The sequence below is a fragment of the Oncorhynchus clarkii genome, chromosome 3, assembly GCF_045791955.1.
Source record: "Oncorhynchus clarkii lewisi isolate Uvic-CL-2024 chromosome 3, UVic_Ocla_1.0, whole genome shotgun sequence".
Classification (NCBI taxonomy): Eukaryota; Metazoa; Chordata; class Actinopteri; order Salmoniformes; family Salmonidae; genus Oncorhynchus; species Oncorhynchus clarkii.
Genome location: NC_092149.1, coordinates 36,958,358 through 36,974,356, shown reverse-complemented (window position 1 = coordinate 36,974,356; position 15,999 = coordinate 36,958,358). Strand labels below are relative to the sequence as shown.

The 15,999-nt window shown below is 41.1% G+C and overlaps 1 protein-coding gene across 1 annotated transcript in view; it reads left to right on the top strand.

Annotated features, from left to right (window-relative positions):
• The window catches only part of LOC139385527 (plectin-like), a 225,260-nt gene that overhangs the window by 170,613 nt on the left and 38,648 nt on the right, over positions 1-15,999 (top strand). The window contains exons 32-34 of the mRNA XM_071130654.1: positions 490-6,837; positions 12,003-12,137; positions 12,397-12,449. Coding sequence (XP_070986755.1) covers positions 490-6,837; positions 12,003-12,137; positions 12,397-12,449 — 6,536 coding nt within the window. The remainder of the gene's footprint in view (positions 1-489; positions 6,838-12,002; positions 12,138-12,396; positions 12,450-15,999) is intronic.

Here is a 15,999-nt window from a genome sequence, read left to right as displayed (position 1 = left end):
TAGAGATGGCATAGTAGTGCAGCTTATGTCATTGTTCATTTTCAAAGAGAGGGTTAACAATCTTAAATTATTTAATTACATTTCTTTATCTATTCCTTTCCTAAAAATAACCACTTACACAGTTGTATTGTTTTGAGTTATATTTCTATTACGGTACACTAAGCTTAAAAAGATCATATCCCTTCCAGAGATTTTCAGTTTTCCAGGATAAAAGTGTAGATTATTGGTGGTGTTCCCCATAATGTTCTCCCCTTACTGAGAAGAGTGTATATACTATTATGTAACATAGGAATAATTCAATCTAATATCTATATTTTTAACTATTTGGGACTGATTCTTATAAGTGGGATGCATGGTACTAAAATGTAGTAATTCCTTTGCTATATTGCACAGTATGTGGATTGATGGAGTTTTTTACGGAGTATTTAAAAAATAAATGAAACTCATATTGTTCTAATTATGTTCTTGTTTTCCCTTTTTCTCAATTAGATGGTCAATGCTCAGCAGAAACAAATCCAACACGAGAAGACAGTACTCCAGCAGACATTCACCACAGAGAAGGCGGCGCTGTTGAAGAAGGAGAAACAAATTGAAGAGGAGAAGAAGAAGCTGGAGAGCCAGTTTGAGGAAGAGGTCAAGAAGGCCAAGGCCCTCAAAGAAGAACAGGAACGGCAGAGGAAGCAAATGGTGGAGGAGAAGAATCAACTTCAGGCTACCATGGATGCTGCCCTCAACAAACAAAAAGAGGCTGAGAAAGAAATGCTCAACAAGCAAAAAGAGATGCAGGAGCTTGAAAGGAAACGACTTGAACAGGAAAAGCTGCTTGGCGAGGAGAACAAGAAACTTCGCGAGAAACTGCAGCAGCTCGAGGTCGCCCATAAAGAGCCAATCTCCCACACCAGAGAAATCGATATCCAGACTGACAATGTGCCTGAGGATGAACTGATCCATATGACCATGGTGGAGACATCAAAGCAGGTTATCAATGGCCAAAGTGTTGGAGATGAGGTTGACAGTAAGAAGGATACATTGTCTTTTGATGGCATCCGCGAGAAAGTACCTGCAAGCAGACTTTATGAAGTTGGCCTTTTGACGAAAAAGGAGTTTGATAAGCTGAAGAATGGCAAAGCTACCGTGCAAGACCTCAGCCAGACTGATAAGTTAAGAACAATTCTGCAGGGCAAGAACTGTATAGGGGGTGTCTTGACACAGTCTAATCAGAAAATGGCAATATATCAAGCTATGAAAGAAAATAAACTGACTCCTGGTTGTGCTTTGATCCTCCTGGAGGCACAGGCAGCCTCTGGCTATGTAGTCGACCCAGTTAGAAACAAGAAACTCTCTGTCAGTGAGGCTGTGAAGGAAGGCCTGATCGGACCTGAGCTGCACAACAAAATGCTGTCTGCTGAGAGAGCTGTCATTGGTTACAAAGACCCTTACACAAGTAACAAGATCTCACTCTTTGAAGCTATGAAGAAGGGCTTGATTGACAGAGACCATGCCATTAGGCAGCTTGAGGCTCAGATAGCTACTGGTGGACTCATTGATCCCATAAACAGCCACCGTGTGCCCATCGAGACTGCATACAAACAGGGGCAGTTTGATGCTGAGATGAACAAGATACTGGAGGACCCTTCGGATGACACCAAGGGATTCTTTGATCCTAACACCCAGGAGAACTTAACATACCATCAGCTAATGCAGAGATGCAGCACAGATCCGGAGACAGGACTGCTGCTCCTGCCCATCACTGACAAGGCTGCTCTGAGCACGTCAACCTACACAGAGGAGGAGACCAAGGATGTGTTCAGCAAGACAACCGTCTCTGTGCCATTCGGAAAATTCAAAGGAAAGACTGTAACTATCTGGGAAATCATCAATTCGGAGTACTTTACCGAGGACCAGAGAAAGGATCTTATTCGTCAATACAAGACAGGAAAGATCACAGTGGAAAAAATCATCAAGGTTGTTATCACCATGGCAGAGGAAAAGGAAAAAAAGAATGAAATCGCTTTTGAGGGTCTGAGGGGACCTGTCCTTGCTACTGAACTACTGGAGTCCAAGGTAATCGACAAAGACCTCTACAACAAGCTGCACACAGGCAATAAAACAATCAAAGAGGTGTCTGAAATGGAGCCTGTTCACAAATCCTTGAAGGGTACAAACTGCATTGCAGGTGTAGTTATTGACTCAACTAAGGAGACTATGTCTTTCTATCAAGCCATGAAGAAGGATATGATGAGGGTAGGGCCTGCTTTAACTCTGCTGGAAGCACAAGCAGGAACAGGATTTGTTGTTGATCCTATAAAGAATCAGAAGTTCACTGTCGATGAAGCTGTGAAAGCAACTGTCATTGGTCCTGAGCTGCATGAAAAACTACTGTCAGCTGAAAGAGGTGTTACAGGCTACAAAGATCCTTACACAGGAAAGACTGTGTCTTTGTTCGAAGCAATGAAGAAAGAACTCATTCCAAAAGATCAGGGCATCAGACTCCTAGATGCGCAGCTTGCAACAGGAGGCATCATTGATCCAGTGAAAAGCCACCGCATCCCACATGATGTTGCCTGTAAACGAGGCTTCTTTGATGATGAAATGAAGCATATTCTGAATAATCCAACTGATGATGTTAAAGGCTACTTTGACCCCAACACACAGGAAAATGTCACATACTCACAGCTATACAAGAGATGTGTCACTGACAATAAATCTGGCCTTCAGCTTCTTCCTCTGTCTGAGAAAGCAATCAATGCAAAGGAAGAGCATACATACACAGACGTCCAAACCAAAGAGACCATGAGCCAAGCAACAATGGAGCTGCAGTCTGGTCCATTCAAAGGGAAGAAACTCACTATCTGGGAAATGATCCACTCTGAATATATTACAGAGGAACAGAGAATTGACCTGATGAGGCAGTATAGGTCTGGAAAGATTACAATAGAAAAGATCATCACGATTGTGATCACCATTGTAAACGAGAAAGAGGCTAAGAAACAAGAGCAAGACAGCTTCAAAGGGCTTAGAGCACCTGTCTCTGCCAAGTCACTGTTTGATTCCAAAATCATTGACAAAGCTACGTTTGACATGCTCCAACAAGGCAAAAAGACACCTACACAGGTCAGCGAAAATGTCAATGTAAGCAAGTACCTACAGGGCTCTGACAGTATTGCTGGTGTCTACCTTGAACCAACAAAGGAGAAGATCAGCATCTATCAAGCTATGAAGAAAAATCTTCTGAGACACAACACAGGCCTGTCACTTCTAGAGGCCCAAGCTGCCACAGGGTTCATTATAGATCCAGTGATGAACCAGTACCTGTCAGTGGATGATGCAGTTAAAGCAGGCATTGTCGGCCCTGAGCTACATGAGAAACTGCTTGCTGCTGAAAAAGCAGTCACTGGTTACAAAGATCCCTTCACGGGCAAAACAATCTCTCTCTTCCAAGCAATGGAAAAAGATCTAATCATTAAAGACCATGTCATGCCACTCTTGGAGGCCCAACTGAGTTCAGGAGGAATCATTGATCCTGTGAACAGCCACCGCGTTCCTATTGACGTTGCCTATCAGAAGAGCTTTTTCAGCAAAGAAATGACACACAGCTTCTCTAAACCATCTGACGATAACAAAGCTTTCTCAGACCCCAATTCAGATGATAAAGTAACATACAAACAGCTGAAAGAGAAGTGCACTAGAGATCCTGATTCAGGCATGAACCTTCTACCACTTTCCAAGCCACAGGCCCCTATTGTGGTGGAGAAGACATACCTCTACACGGAAGAACAGACGCAGAATGACCTGGCCACAACACAAATTGACCTCCCCAGTTCACTTGAGTCCCTTGCTGGAGGGTCAAAAAGTCTCTGGGACATCATGAACTCAAATCTACTTCCTGAGCAAGAGAGGAAGAAGCTGATGGAGGAGTATCGTTCTGGCAGTATCACTAAAGAGCGCATGATCATCATCATTATTGAGATTATGGAGCAGAGAGAGATCATCCGAGGTGAAACTGTTAAGTCCTGCAACACAATCAGACGTAGGGTCACTATCGAGGAGCTCTACAATTCCCGTATCATTGACCTGGAGACATTCAACCTGCTGAAGCAAGACAAAAGAAACATCCGTGACATTATGGAGATGCAGAGTGTGAAGCAGTATCTGTTTGGCACGGGCTGCGTTGCTGGTGTCATATCTGACTCCACTTCCAGGATGAGCATTTATTCAGCGATGAAGAGAGGGTTCTTGAAGCCTGAAATTGCCCTTAGTCTCTTGGAAGCACAAGCAGCAACAGGATTCATAATTGATCCTGTGAGAAACGAGACACTCACTGTTGATGAGGCTGTCCGCAAGGGTGTGGTCGGCCCTGAGATCCATGACAGACTTCTGTCAGCTGAGAGAGCGGTCACAGGCTACAAGGACCCTTACAGTGGCAAAATAATATCTCTCTTCCAAGCAATGAAAAAGGACCTTGTTCTGGAGGATTATGCTCTGAAAATGTTGGAGGCTCAGACTGCCACAGGAGGCATTATGGATCCTGAATTCTACTTCCACCTCCCAGCGGACATTGCCACACAGAGAGGATACATCAACAAGGAAACAAATGAAAGGCTCGCTGATGACGTAAAGGGATTTGTTGACCCTGTCACTGAGGAGAAACTTTCTTATGCCCAATTACTCAGGAGATGCAAGATTGACCCTACCAATGGGATGCGCTTGCTGTCACTGGGAGACAAGAGACTGACGTTCAAAGGTCTTAGAAAACAGATCACCATAGAGGAGATGTTACGCTCTCAGATCATCGACCAACAGACGGTCAATGAGCTGAATGAAGGTCTGATTTCAGTGGAAGAGGTTAGCCGCAGACTCCAAAAATACCTTGAGGGCACAAGCTGTATCGCTGGTGTTTATGTAGAGGGAACTAATGACCGTCTATCAGTCTACCAAGCCATGAAAAAGAACATGATCAGGCCAGGAACTGCCTTTGAACTGCTGGAGGCTCAGGCTGCCACAGGCTATGTAATTGACCCAATCAAAAATCTCAAACTTACTGTCAATGAATCTATCAAGATGGGAATAGTGGGGGCAGAATTCAAAGACAAGCTTCTCTCTGCTGAGCGTGCCGTGACAGGTTACAGAGACCCCTATTCCGGAAAGACAATCTCTCTGTTCCAGGCCATGAAGAAGGGGCTCATCTTAAAAGACCATGGAATACGTCTCCTTGAGGCTCAGATTGCCACTGGCGGAATCATTGACCCAGAGGAGAGTCATCGCTTGCCAGTGGAGGTGGCCTACAACCGTGGCCTCTTCGACGAGGAGATGAATGAGATTCTCACAGATCCATCAGATGACACCAAGGGTTTCTTCGATCCCAACACTGAGGAGAACCTGACCTACCTCGGGCTAATGGAGAGATGCATCACTGACCCAGCTACTGGCCTTGTCCTCCTGCTCCTGAAGGAGAAGAAGCGCGAGAGAAAGACCTCCTCCAAATCCTCTGTCCGCAAACGCCGAGTGGTCATCGTGGACCCAGAGTCAGGCAAAGAGATGACTGTCTATGAGGCATTTAGAAAGCAGCTCATTGACCATCAGACCTACCTGGAGCTTTCTGAGCAGGAGTGTGAGTGGGAAGAGATCACACAGACATCCTCTGATGGCGTTGTCAAGTCAATGATCATCGACAGACGGTCAGGAAGACAGTATGACATTGATGACGCCCTCGCACGAGGCCTCATTGACCAGACTTCACTTAGTACCTACCGCTCCGGAAACCTGTCCATCACTGAGTTTGCTGACATGCTGTCTGGAAACATGGGTGGCTTCCGCTCCCGGTCATCCTCTTTTGGTTCCACCTCTGGTTCCACCTCATCATCATACAATCCCATGAGCCCCATACCCTCCATTAGACCCCCTGCAATCATGTGGAATGACCCCACGGAGGAGACTGGCCCTGTAGCCGGAATCCTGGATACAGACACTTTGGAGAAGGTGTCAGTCACAGAGGCCATGCACAGGAACCTTGTGGACAATATCACAGGCCAAAGACTACTTGAGGCACAAGCCTGCACAGGGGGCATAATCGACCCAACTACTGGTGAACGATTCGCTGTTACTGAGGCAACCGAGAAAGGGCTTGTGGACAAGGTGATGGTGGACCGTATCACCCTGGCTCACAAAGCTTTCAATGGATTTGAGGACCCAAGAACTAAAGTGAAGATGTCTGCCTCCCAAGCTCTGAAGAAAGGCTGGCTGTATTATGAAGCTGGGCAACGTTTTCTGGAAGTCCAATACCTTACGGGGGGGCTGATTGAACCGGATGTTGAGGGTAGAGTCTCACTGGATGAATCCATCAGAAAGGGCACAATTGATGCTCGCACTGCCCAGAAGCTGAGAGATGTGAGCGCTTACTCCAAATACCTGACATGTCCCAAAACCAAACTAAAAATTTCTTACAAAGATGCCATGGACAGAAGCATGGTTGAGGAAGGATCTGGCCTGCGACTGCTGGAGGCCTCCTCACAGTCAAGCAAGGGGCTGTACAGCCCATACAATGCCAGCAATTCCGGGTCTGCCGCTGGCTCCCGGTCCGGGTCCAGGACTGGATCCAGAACAGGATCCAGAAGAGGCAGCTTTGATGCCACAGGTTCCGGTTTCAGTATGAACTTCTCATCCTCCTCCTTCACCAGCTCCAGCAGTTACGGTGGCCGCAGATATAATGCAGGACCTCATAATGGGCTCAACATGGATGAGCTAGCCCAAGCCCTTATGGCTCTAGCAATGATCAGGCCATGCAGCTCAGAAGAACAACGAGCCTTCCCAATGATGATACCAATGCATACCACAGTCGCATAATTTATAGGAAAAGAAATCGACATTTGAAAAACAAATAATTAATTTATTCTGCTCATGTGGTCACATTCGGAAATGGCTGGAAGTAATTAAATGCAGGTCCTCATATAGATGTCCAAAACAATGCCTTATCTCTCCAGCCTAAAATTTCTTATAACTATTAGATAAATGTAATGTTTTGTTCCATTTTATTGCAATTTTTATTGATTAGTAAGTCAATTTATATTTTAATTGCAAAGTATCGGATTTAGTTTTTACTTCATATAAAGTGATCACAACTGATTTTATAGTTCGCGTTAACACAACTTGTATACTTAAGCTTTCCGAAACGAATATATGTACTTCGAACAGATATATTTTTCCAGTTTTCTTTTTCTTTTTGAATTTAAGAATATTTTTGTCCTCTTTCTTTTATCTGTTTGCCAATATCCTATGAAATATGCCAACATAGATATTATAGTGACACTTTTAGATGTCTTCATATTTCTGAATGTCTGTATAGAGTTTGACCCAGAGTTTTTTTTTACATTTTAAAGTGAAATTAGTTATCTGGCACAGTAAAACCAATAGTCGCAGAGCAGAATAAAAAAAACACTACTTAAACAGTGGACGACGACTGCAACATTCAACGTTTAATGAACTGCTTCCGTGTCCTACATCCCAGACAACATTGCCCTTTCTGCTCAGTGGACAGGCCCATGTACCAAGTCATCACCTTATTCTTTAATCGCCCACTCCAAAGTTATGAACTATTATACCCATCATTATGGACTACTATACCCACCATTTACCTCTTGTCAAGTGTTCCTGGTAGACTGTCCTCAGAAGATGTCAGGCTTCTCCATGCTTCCTCTGACATTAGAGGCAAAGATCTGCATCCTGGATGTTGCTTTGGTTCTTGTAAGTTGAAATCAGTTTTCTGATTTTGTCATTTTAGTAATGTAGTTTTGTCAAATACTTTTCTTTTATCCCTTTCATCATAGCCATACACCTTCTCTACTCTCCTCTGATTCTGTCTTTTTCTCTTCCCCCTTTATCGCTAGCATTTCAATTCTAGTTTGGAAGAAAGCGCTATCAAACATTTTTCTCAGTTGGATGATTATGATCATGCCTTTTTCACCTCAGTATTTTAAGATGATTGATTCCCTTTTTTTTGGCAGATGTCTCATTCCATCAGAATTCGATGGGGATTTGCAGAGACTCAGATGGGCATGGCTGATGAGTCTCTTAACAGGGACGATATCCCAATTCAACAGCTTCACCATCCAGAAATTCAGGTAAATTCATCATCCACCATGTAAAGCATTACATCATCAAATACATTTGGAATGTATTTATTTGTTTGCATTATTTCAGATTTTTTGAATATATTTTTTTACTGTTGTTTTTTTTGTCTCAAATTATAATTTTTGTTTTGTTTTTAGATCTGCCATTGAGTACCTTGCTTCCATTGCACCTCCCTCATTTTTGAAGACAGTTGAGGCTTGTGACCCCTGAAGTCTCCCTGGGATACCATACTAGGAACCAAGTCCATGAATTTTTTGTTTTGTCCAACGTTCGTACTTGAATATTGATCATAATCCCCCTATTTTGGATTTACACCTCTTACACATGACTATGTTTATGGGCTTTCACATGGTCAGCGCCATAAAGATGAAATGCAATGTAATCTTAATTTTCTGTAAGCAACATCAATGTAACATCAGTCAGAACCAAAGTAAATAGTTGCTGAGATGACATTGCAATATTTGATCTGATACGACAATACATTGAATGAATGTACATATTTTATAGGATGAATACATTTCAAGACATTTTCTGACATTTTACATATTTCCTTTGCAAAAATGATTTTGAAGCTTTGTCATATGTCGCTTTTCAACCAGTATTGGTATGTTTTCCATACCAAGTATGTTTGTTTTCTGTTCTGCTTCTAGGAAGTGTTTTACTTCTGTAAATCTTCGTTTTCATCTTTCATCATATTTTTCATATCTTATATAATACATTTTTGCTTTGCATGTTTTATTAACTTGGTAATAAATATTTTTGGGGAAAAAAATTATTGTAAGAAGAAGAGAATAGGACATGAATCTGCTCTGCAAAACTTGTTTTGTTAAATGCAGATTTAAGTGGTAACAAGATATTTAATCAAAACTAACTGGTTGGTTTTGCTCATTAACATATTTTTGTGTTGAGTGGCATGGTGAGTGGAATCTGGTGTATGTTTTGATGATAACACTTTAATGTAAATAAATGTGCTTTAAAAAGGTAATCTTGTCAACTACATTTCAATATCCAGGTAAATCACACTGACCATGGAATTATCTACACAGTGACCGTACAGCATACAGAACATATCACTATTTTCAGCATAACACATAAGATTACATTGTGTGTACCTGTAGGCACAGTATAGATATTCACACTAAAGGCTATAAACCAATTTATTGGTAGCAGCATCTGATATACTCTGTTTTTCATGCAAAATTGCTCCATTTAAAAATATATATATTTCACCTTTATTTAACCAGGTAAGCTAGTTGAGAACAAGTTCTCATTTGCAACTGCGACCTGGCCAAGATAAAGCATAGCAGTTCGACACATACAACAACACAGAGTTACACATGGAATAAACAAACATACAGTCAATAATACAGTAGAAAAAAAGAAAACAAAGTCTATATACAGTGAGTGCAAATAAGATTCACATGACTTCAGTTTAAGCCATTGTTTTTTGTGGTAGGCCTTATACTTTAGTTTAGTAATTTTATTGTGGTATGCATATACTTAAGCTTAAAAGCATTGTTCTGTACAGTGGTGGAAAAATTACACAATTGTCATACTTAAGTAAAAAATACCTTAATAAAAAATGACAAAGGTGAAGGTCACCCAGTAAAATAATACTTGAGTAAAAGACAAAGTATTTGGTTTTAAATATACTGTACTTAGGTATCAGAAGTAAATGTAATTGATAAAGTATACTTAAGTGTATGAATTTGACCATTGTCCTGTCCTGCTAAGCTTTCAACATATAACTAGTACTTTTGGGTGTCAGGGAAAACGTATGGAGTAAAAAGTACATTGTTTTCTGTAGTAAGGTAAAAGTTGTCAAAAATATAAATAGTAAAGTGCAGATACCCCCAAAAACGACATAAGTATTACTTTAAAGTATTATACTTACAGTGAGCACCATCATTCACTGGACAGTGACATTTCTTTGTTATATTGGTTCTGTACTCTAGAAATTTAAGTTTGAAAGGGTACAATGACAATGATGGTGAAGTGCAGACTGTCCGCTTTAATTTGAGGGTATTTTCATACATATAGGATGAACCGTTTAGAAATGACAGCACCTTTTGTACATGGTCCCCCCCATTTTAAGGTACTGCAAGTATTTGTTGAATTGGCTTCACAGATGTGTGTCGTTAGGCAGGTGTATTCATTTGTGTCGTTAGTGAATGCAGTAGACCTGTTGATGAATAGTATTGATTCTAGACTTTGCTATTGCCTTTGGAGGTTGTTGTTGGGGTGTGAGAACATGAGGAAGACCGCAGTGTTGATGCAAATGAAGCTGGCCGTCATAAGGTTCAGAAATAAAAATCAATCAATCAGGAACATTGCAAAAACCCTGGGCATGCCCAAGTCAACTGTTTGGTTCGTCCTTAACAAGAAAACAACAACCGGTGAACTCAATTATGTCAAAAGACCCGGTAGACTGAGGAAGATCACTGTAGTGGATGACCAGAGAATACTCTCTATGGTGAAGAAAACCCACCCTGAGAACAGCCCAACAGATCAAAACACTCTCCTGGATGCAGGTGTAGATGTGTCAAAGTCAACCATACGTAGAAGACTACACCAGCAGGACTACAGAGGATACACTACAAGATGCAAACCACTGATACGCCTGAAGAACAGAAAGGCCAGATTACAGTTTGCTAAAAAGCACCTAAAAGAGCCCCAAGAGTTCTGGAAAAAAGTATTGTGGACAGATGAGACAAAGATTAACATGTACCAGAGTGATGGAAAGAGGAAAGTGTGGAGAGAAAAAAAGACATGCCCGTGATCCAAAGCATACCACCTCATCCGTGAAACATGGTGGAGGGGGTGTTATGGCTTGGGCCTGTATGGCTGCCAGTGGAACAGACTCACTTGTCTTCATCAATGATGTGACTGCAGACAGAAGTAGAACAATGAATTTTGAAGTCTACAGAAATATGTGATCTGCTCAGATAAAACCAAATGCCTCCAAACTCATTGGATGGCACTTCATCATACAAAAAGACAATTACCCTAAACATACTGCTAGAGCAACGAAGGGGTTTTTGATGGCCAAAAAGTGGAAAATCCTTGACTGGCCGAGTCACTCACCGCATCTGAATCCAATTGAACATGCATTTTACATGCTGAAGAGGACACTGAAGGCAATAAGTCCCCGAAACAAGCAGGAACTGAAGATGGCTGCAGTACAGGCCAGGCAGAGCATCACCAGGGAAGATACCCAGCGTCTGGTGATGTCGATGCATCGCAGACTTCAAGCAGTTATTGCATGAAAAGGATATGCAACCAAATATTAACAATGATTACTTTTTTCTGCATTGTTAAACTGTCCAATGTTTTTGATGCCCGAAAATGGGAGGGACTATTTACAAAAGCTTCTATAATTTCTGAACGGTTCATCCGATATGTATGAAAATACCCTCAAATGAAAGCTGACAGTCTGCACTTCACCCTTATTGTATCCTTTCAAACTCAAAGTGCTAGAGTACAGAACCAATATAAGTACTTTACACCACTGTTACAGTATACCATAGTAGAATCATTATAGGTGAATGAAGTAGTGTTTTTAATGCCCTCTACTTGCTGTCTACAAGCACTACTGTCTGCATTATTTAATTTCACCATTATGAGGGCACTATTAGTTTGACTTACAAGTAATTTCAACTCATGTACTCTTGGAATCAGAGGTCTTGGAATACAAGCAAACAATGAACCCTCATCCCCTCAATCACGATTTAGCTACCAACTTAATTTCATGGATACATTTTCTGTCAGCGACTTGGAGAACGTTATTAGAGACTTAGATATACAGTCTGTGTGGAAGTTGTGCTCTATTGGTCTATCTATATGTCTACGTGTGTTTCTTTCTATACTAATGTTAGCCTTTGACATTGATGGAAGATCCAGCCAATATGAGAGATGGGCCGTCTACCTGCCAGAATACCTCTAATGACTGCCTTGACTACCCTTCACTGACCCTGTCCCTCCCACCCCTCCCAGAGAGAGGTGACGAGGAGGTAAGACATCCGAGAATGGGGTGAGGCAGTGCTTTGGGAAGACAGGGCTGTAACAGACCTACCAGTACGGAGCAGTAAAACGAAATACCTGAATTTGAACTTTGGTAGTACTATACTAACGTATCGATGAGGGCAAACTCAGTGTCCTGATCACTACCAATTCAGCTGCACTAATTCATTGTATTATACTGTATATTGAGTAAAAGCATACACAAATTAATCATCTCTGATCTATTCTTATTTTTGTTGTCTGTTTCAGGAGGAAAGTGTGTATGGATTGGCAACACCCACATCCAAGGAACCAAGCTCTGGGTATGGGTAAATGCTAGGGATGCACCGATATAGCATTTTTGGCAGATACTGATATCCAATATTTTCCTTGCCAAAAAAACTTGTTACTGATAACCAATATTTAAAATGTTTGCGGCCTTTAAAGCATTCTAGTACAGTTACATAGTTAACACACACATACAGTATGGACGCAGCAGTCTAAGGCACTGCAGCACAGTGCAAAAGGCATCACTACAGTCCCTGGTTTCCTATCCAAAACTACATAATCTGTTTCAGTAGCAATCATTATCTAGCTAACTATATAGCTAGGTGTCATCATCTAAAATAACCCTAATTTATAAAACAGTTGTTATTTAACTAATGGTGGTCGGACCCATCTATGTGAAGCTAGCCACAATAAGGATTAGGCACAATGGTAGACTTTGCGGTTAGCCCTCAAAATAAACGTATGTCATTGACAGTGACGCAAGTGAATACAAATAGTAGAATTATACCATAATTGAATAGATCATGCTAAACGAGGTTGGAATGTTGTTAAATAAAATCAACAAAAGACAATCTTTTGTTAATTTGACAAAAATCTGTTGAAATCACACTGAAGGTATTATACTTTAGAATTGCATTGGGGGCATACTTATTTCACTGTACAGCCTTACCTATGGATTGTGGATCAATGACATCGGGTATCAGTCTACTCAGTGACAGTCAGAGAACATTAGTGTCGTAGCTCTTATTGCGGGACTCTGAAACAACTGTGAATTGAGCCACATTTATTGTCAACCTATGTGTATTTTACAACATCAACAATGTCTACACGGTATTTCTGATCAATTTGATATTATTTTAATGGACATAAAATGTGCTTTTCTTTCAAAAACAAGGACCTTTCTAAGTGACCCCAAACTTTTGAACGGCAGTGTGCGTTATATTGGTATGCACGTCAGCTTTGACATCAGTTTTTCACATCACCGTTAAACTTGACATCGGGCCAATATCAATATTGGCATTTTTCCGATTCCGATATGTTCACCGATATATCGTGCATCCCTCGTAAATGCAAAAACAAGGTGGCCATGGCTAAATTCAAGACATAGCCATCACAACTACAACAATTCACATATTAGTGAATTTTCCTTTTTGTATGCATTTCAAGATCATAACATTGGTAATTAAATACAAATTCAATGTGTTAGACGTTGTTGCACTGAGCTCCATGCCCATCACCCACCATCAGTCAGGTCAAACTGAATAAGTGGCCGGTGATGATGACAGTTGGTCGATTGTCACAGTTTAGTGGACCAGTGTGCCTGGATCTAAAGTCATTGACCTGGATGGTCCAACAGTACAAAGATGATTAAAAAAAGTATGTGTAAATCGGTCCAGTTACAAACATTGGGTAATTGGCATGTGTATAGTTATTAGTTATTTCAGTAAACAATGATTTTAATGAGAAAGAAATATCTAAAAATAACTGTCAATGGTGCAGTGTCTAAAACCGCTCGACGGGAGCGCGCTTGAAGATACATAGAAACAGATTTTTATCAGAACCGCACAATGTCGTGTACAGACATTTGTTTACATCCCTGTTAGTGAGCATTTCTCATTTACCAAGATAATCCACCCACCTGACAGGTGTGGCATATCAAGAAGCTGATTAAAACAGCATGATCATTACACAGGTGCACCTTGCGCTGGGGACAATAAAAGGCCACTCTTACGAAGCCCTTTTGTGGGGAAAAACTCATTGTGATTGGCTGGGCCTGGCTCGCCAGTGGGTGGGCCTGCCTCACAAGTGGGTGGGTGGGCCTATGCCCTCCCAGAATGTGAAATCCCCTGCCCAGTCATGTGAAATCCATAAATTAGGGACTATTGAATTTATTTCAATTGACTGATTTCCTTCTAGGAACTGTAACTGTAAAATCTTTGAAATTGTTGCATGTTGCCTTTATTTCTTCTGTTCAGTATACAAAAAAAAAACGAATCTTACTAAACGGTGCACCCGATATGGAAAAAATATCTTAATGACAGTATTTATCCTTCCAAAAAATGCTAAGATGCTAAATTATAAACTGGGTGGTTCGAGCCCTGAATGCTGATTGGCTGACAGCCGTGGTATATCATGGATATGACAAAACGTTTATTTTTACTGCTCTAATGACCCTGGTAACCAGTTTTTAATAGCAGTAAGGCACCTCGGGGGTTTGTGGTATATGGCCAATATACCACGGCTAAGGGCTGTGTATAGGGTTCCGTTATGCGTCGTGCCTAAGAACAGCTCTAAGCCGTGTTATATTGCCCCCCCCACCCCGTGCCTTATTGCTTTACAATACTCTAGGTATTTGAAGTTACAGTAGGTATCTGGTTAGGCAGGTATTCCTATACATACAGTTGAAGTCGGAAGTTAACATACACCTTAGCCAAATACATTTAAACTCAGTTTTTCACAATTCCTGACATTTAATTATAGTAAAAATTCCCTGTCTTAGGTCAGTTAGGATCAACACTTTATTTTAAGAATGTGAAATGTCAGAATAATCGTAGAGAGAATTATTTTTTTCATATTTTATTTCTTTCATCACATTCCCAGTGGGTTAGAAGTTTACATACACTCAATTAGTATTTGGTAGCATTGCCTTTAAATGATTTCACTTGGGTCAAACGTTTCGGGTAGTCTCCCACAAGCTTCCCACAATAAGTTGGGTGAATTTTGGCCCAGTCCTCCTGACATAGGTGGTGTAACTGAGTCAGGTTTGTAGGCCTCCTTGCTCGCACATGCTTTTTCAATTCTGCCTACACATTTTCTATAGGATTGAGGTCATGGCTTTGTGATGGCCACTACAATACCTTGACTTTGTTGTCCTAAAGCCATTTTGCCACAACTTTGGAAGTATGCTTGGGGTCATTGTCCATTTGGCAGACCCATTTGCTGATGTTTCTTCAATATATCCACATAATTGTCCTCCCTCATGATGCCATTTATTTTGTGAAGTGCACCAGTGCACTGTTGTTCTGGGATTGATTTGTACTTTTCGCACCAAAGTAAATTAATCTCAAGTAGATTCATCTCCTTCCTGAACGGTATGACGGCTGCGTGGTCCCATGGTGTTTATACTTGCGTGCTATTGTTTGTACAGATGAAGGTGGTACCTTCAGCCGTTTGGAAATTGCTCCCAAGGATGAACTAGACTTGTCGAGGTCTAGAATTATTTTCTGAGGTCTTGGCTGATTTCTTTTGACTTTCCCATGATGTCAAGCAGAGGCACTGAGTTTGAAGGTAGGCCTTGAAATACATTCACAGGTACACCTCCAATTGACTCAAATTATGTCAATTAGCCTATCAGATGCTTCTAAAACCATGACATTATTTTCCAAGCTGTTTAAAGGCACAGTCAACTTAGTGTATGTAAACTTCTGACCCACTGGAATTATGATACAGTGAGTTATAAGTGAAATAATCTGTCTGTAAACATTTGTTGGAAAAATGACTTGTGTAATGCACAAAGTAGATGTCCTAACCGACTTGGCAAAACTAGTTTGTTAACAAGAAATGTGTGGAGTGGTTGAAAAACAA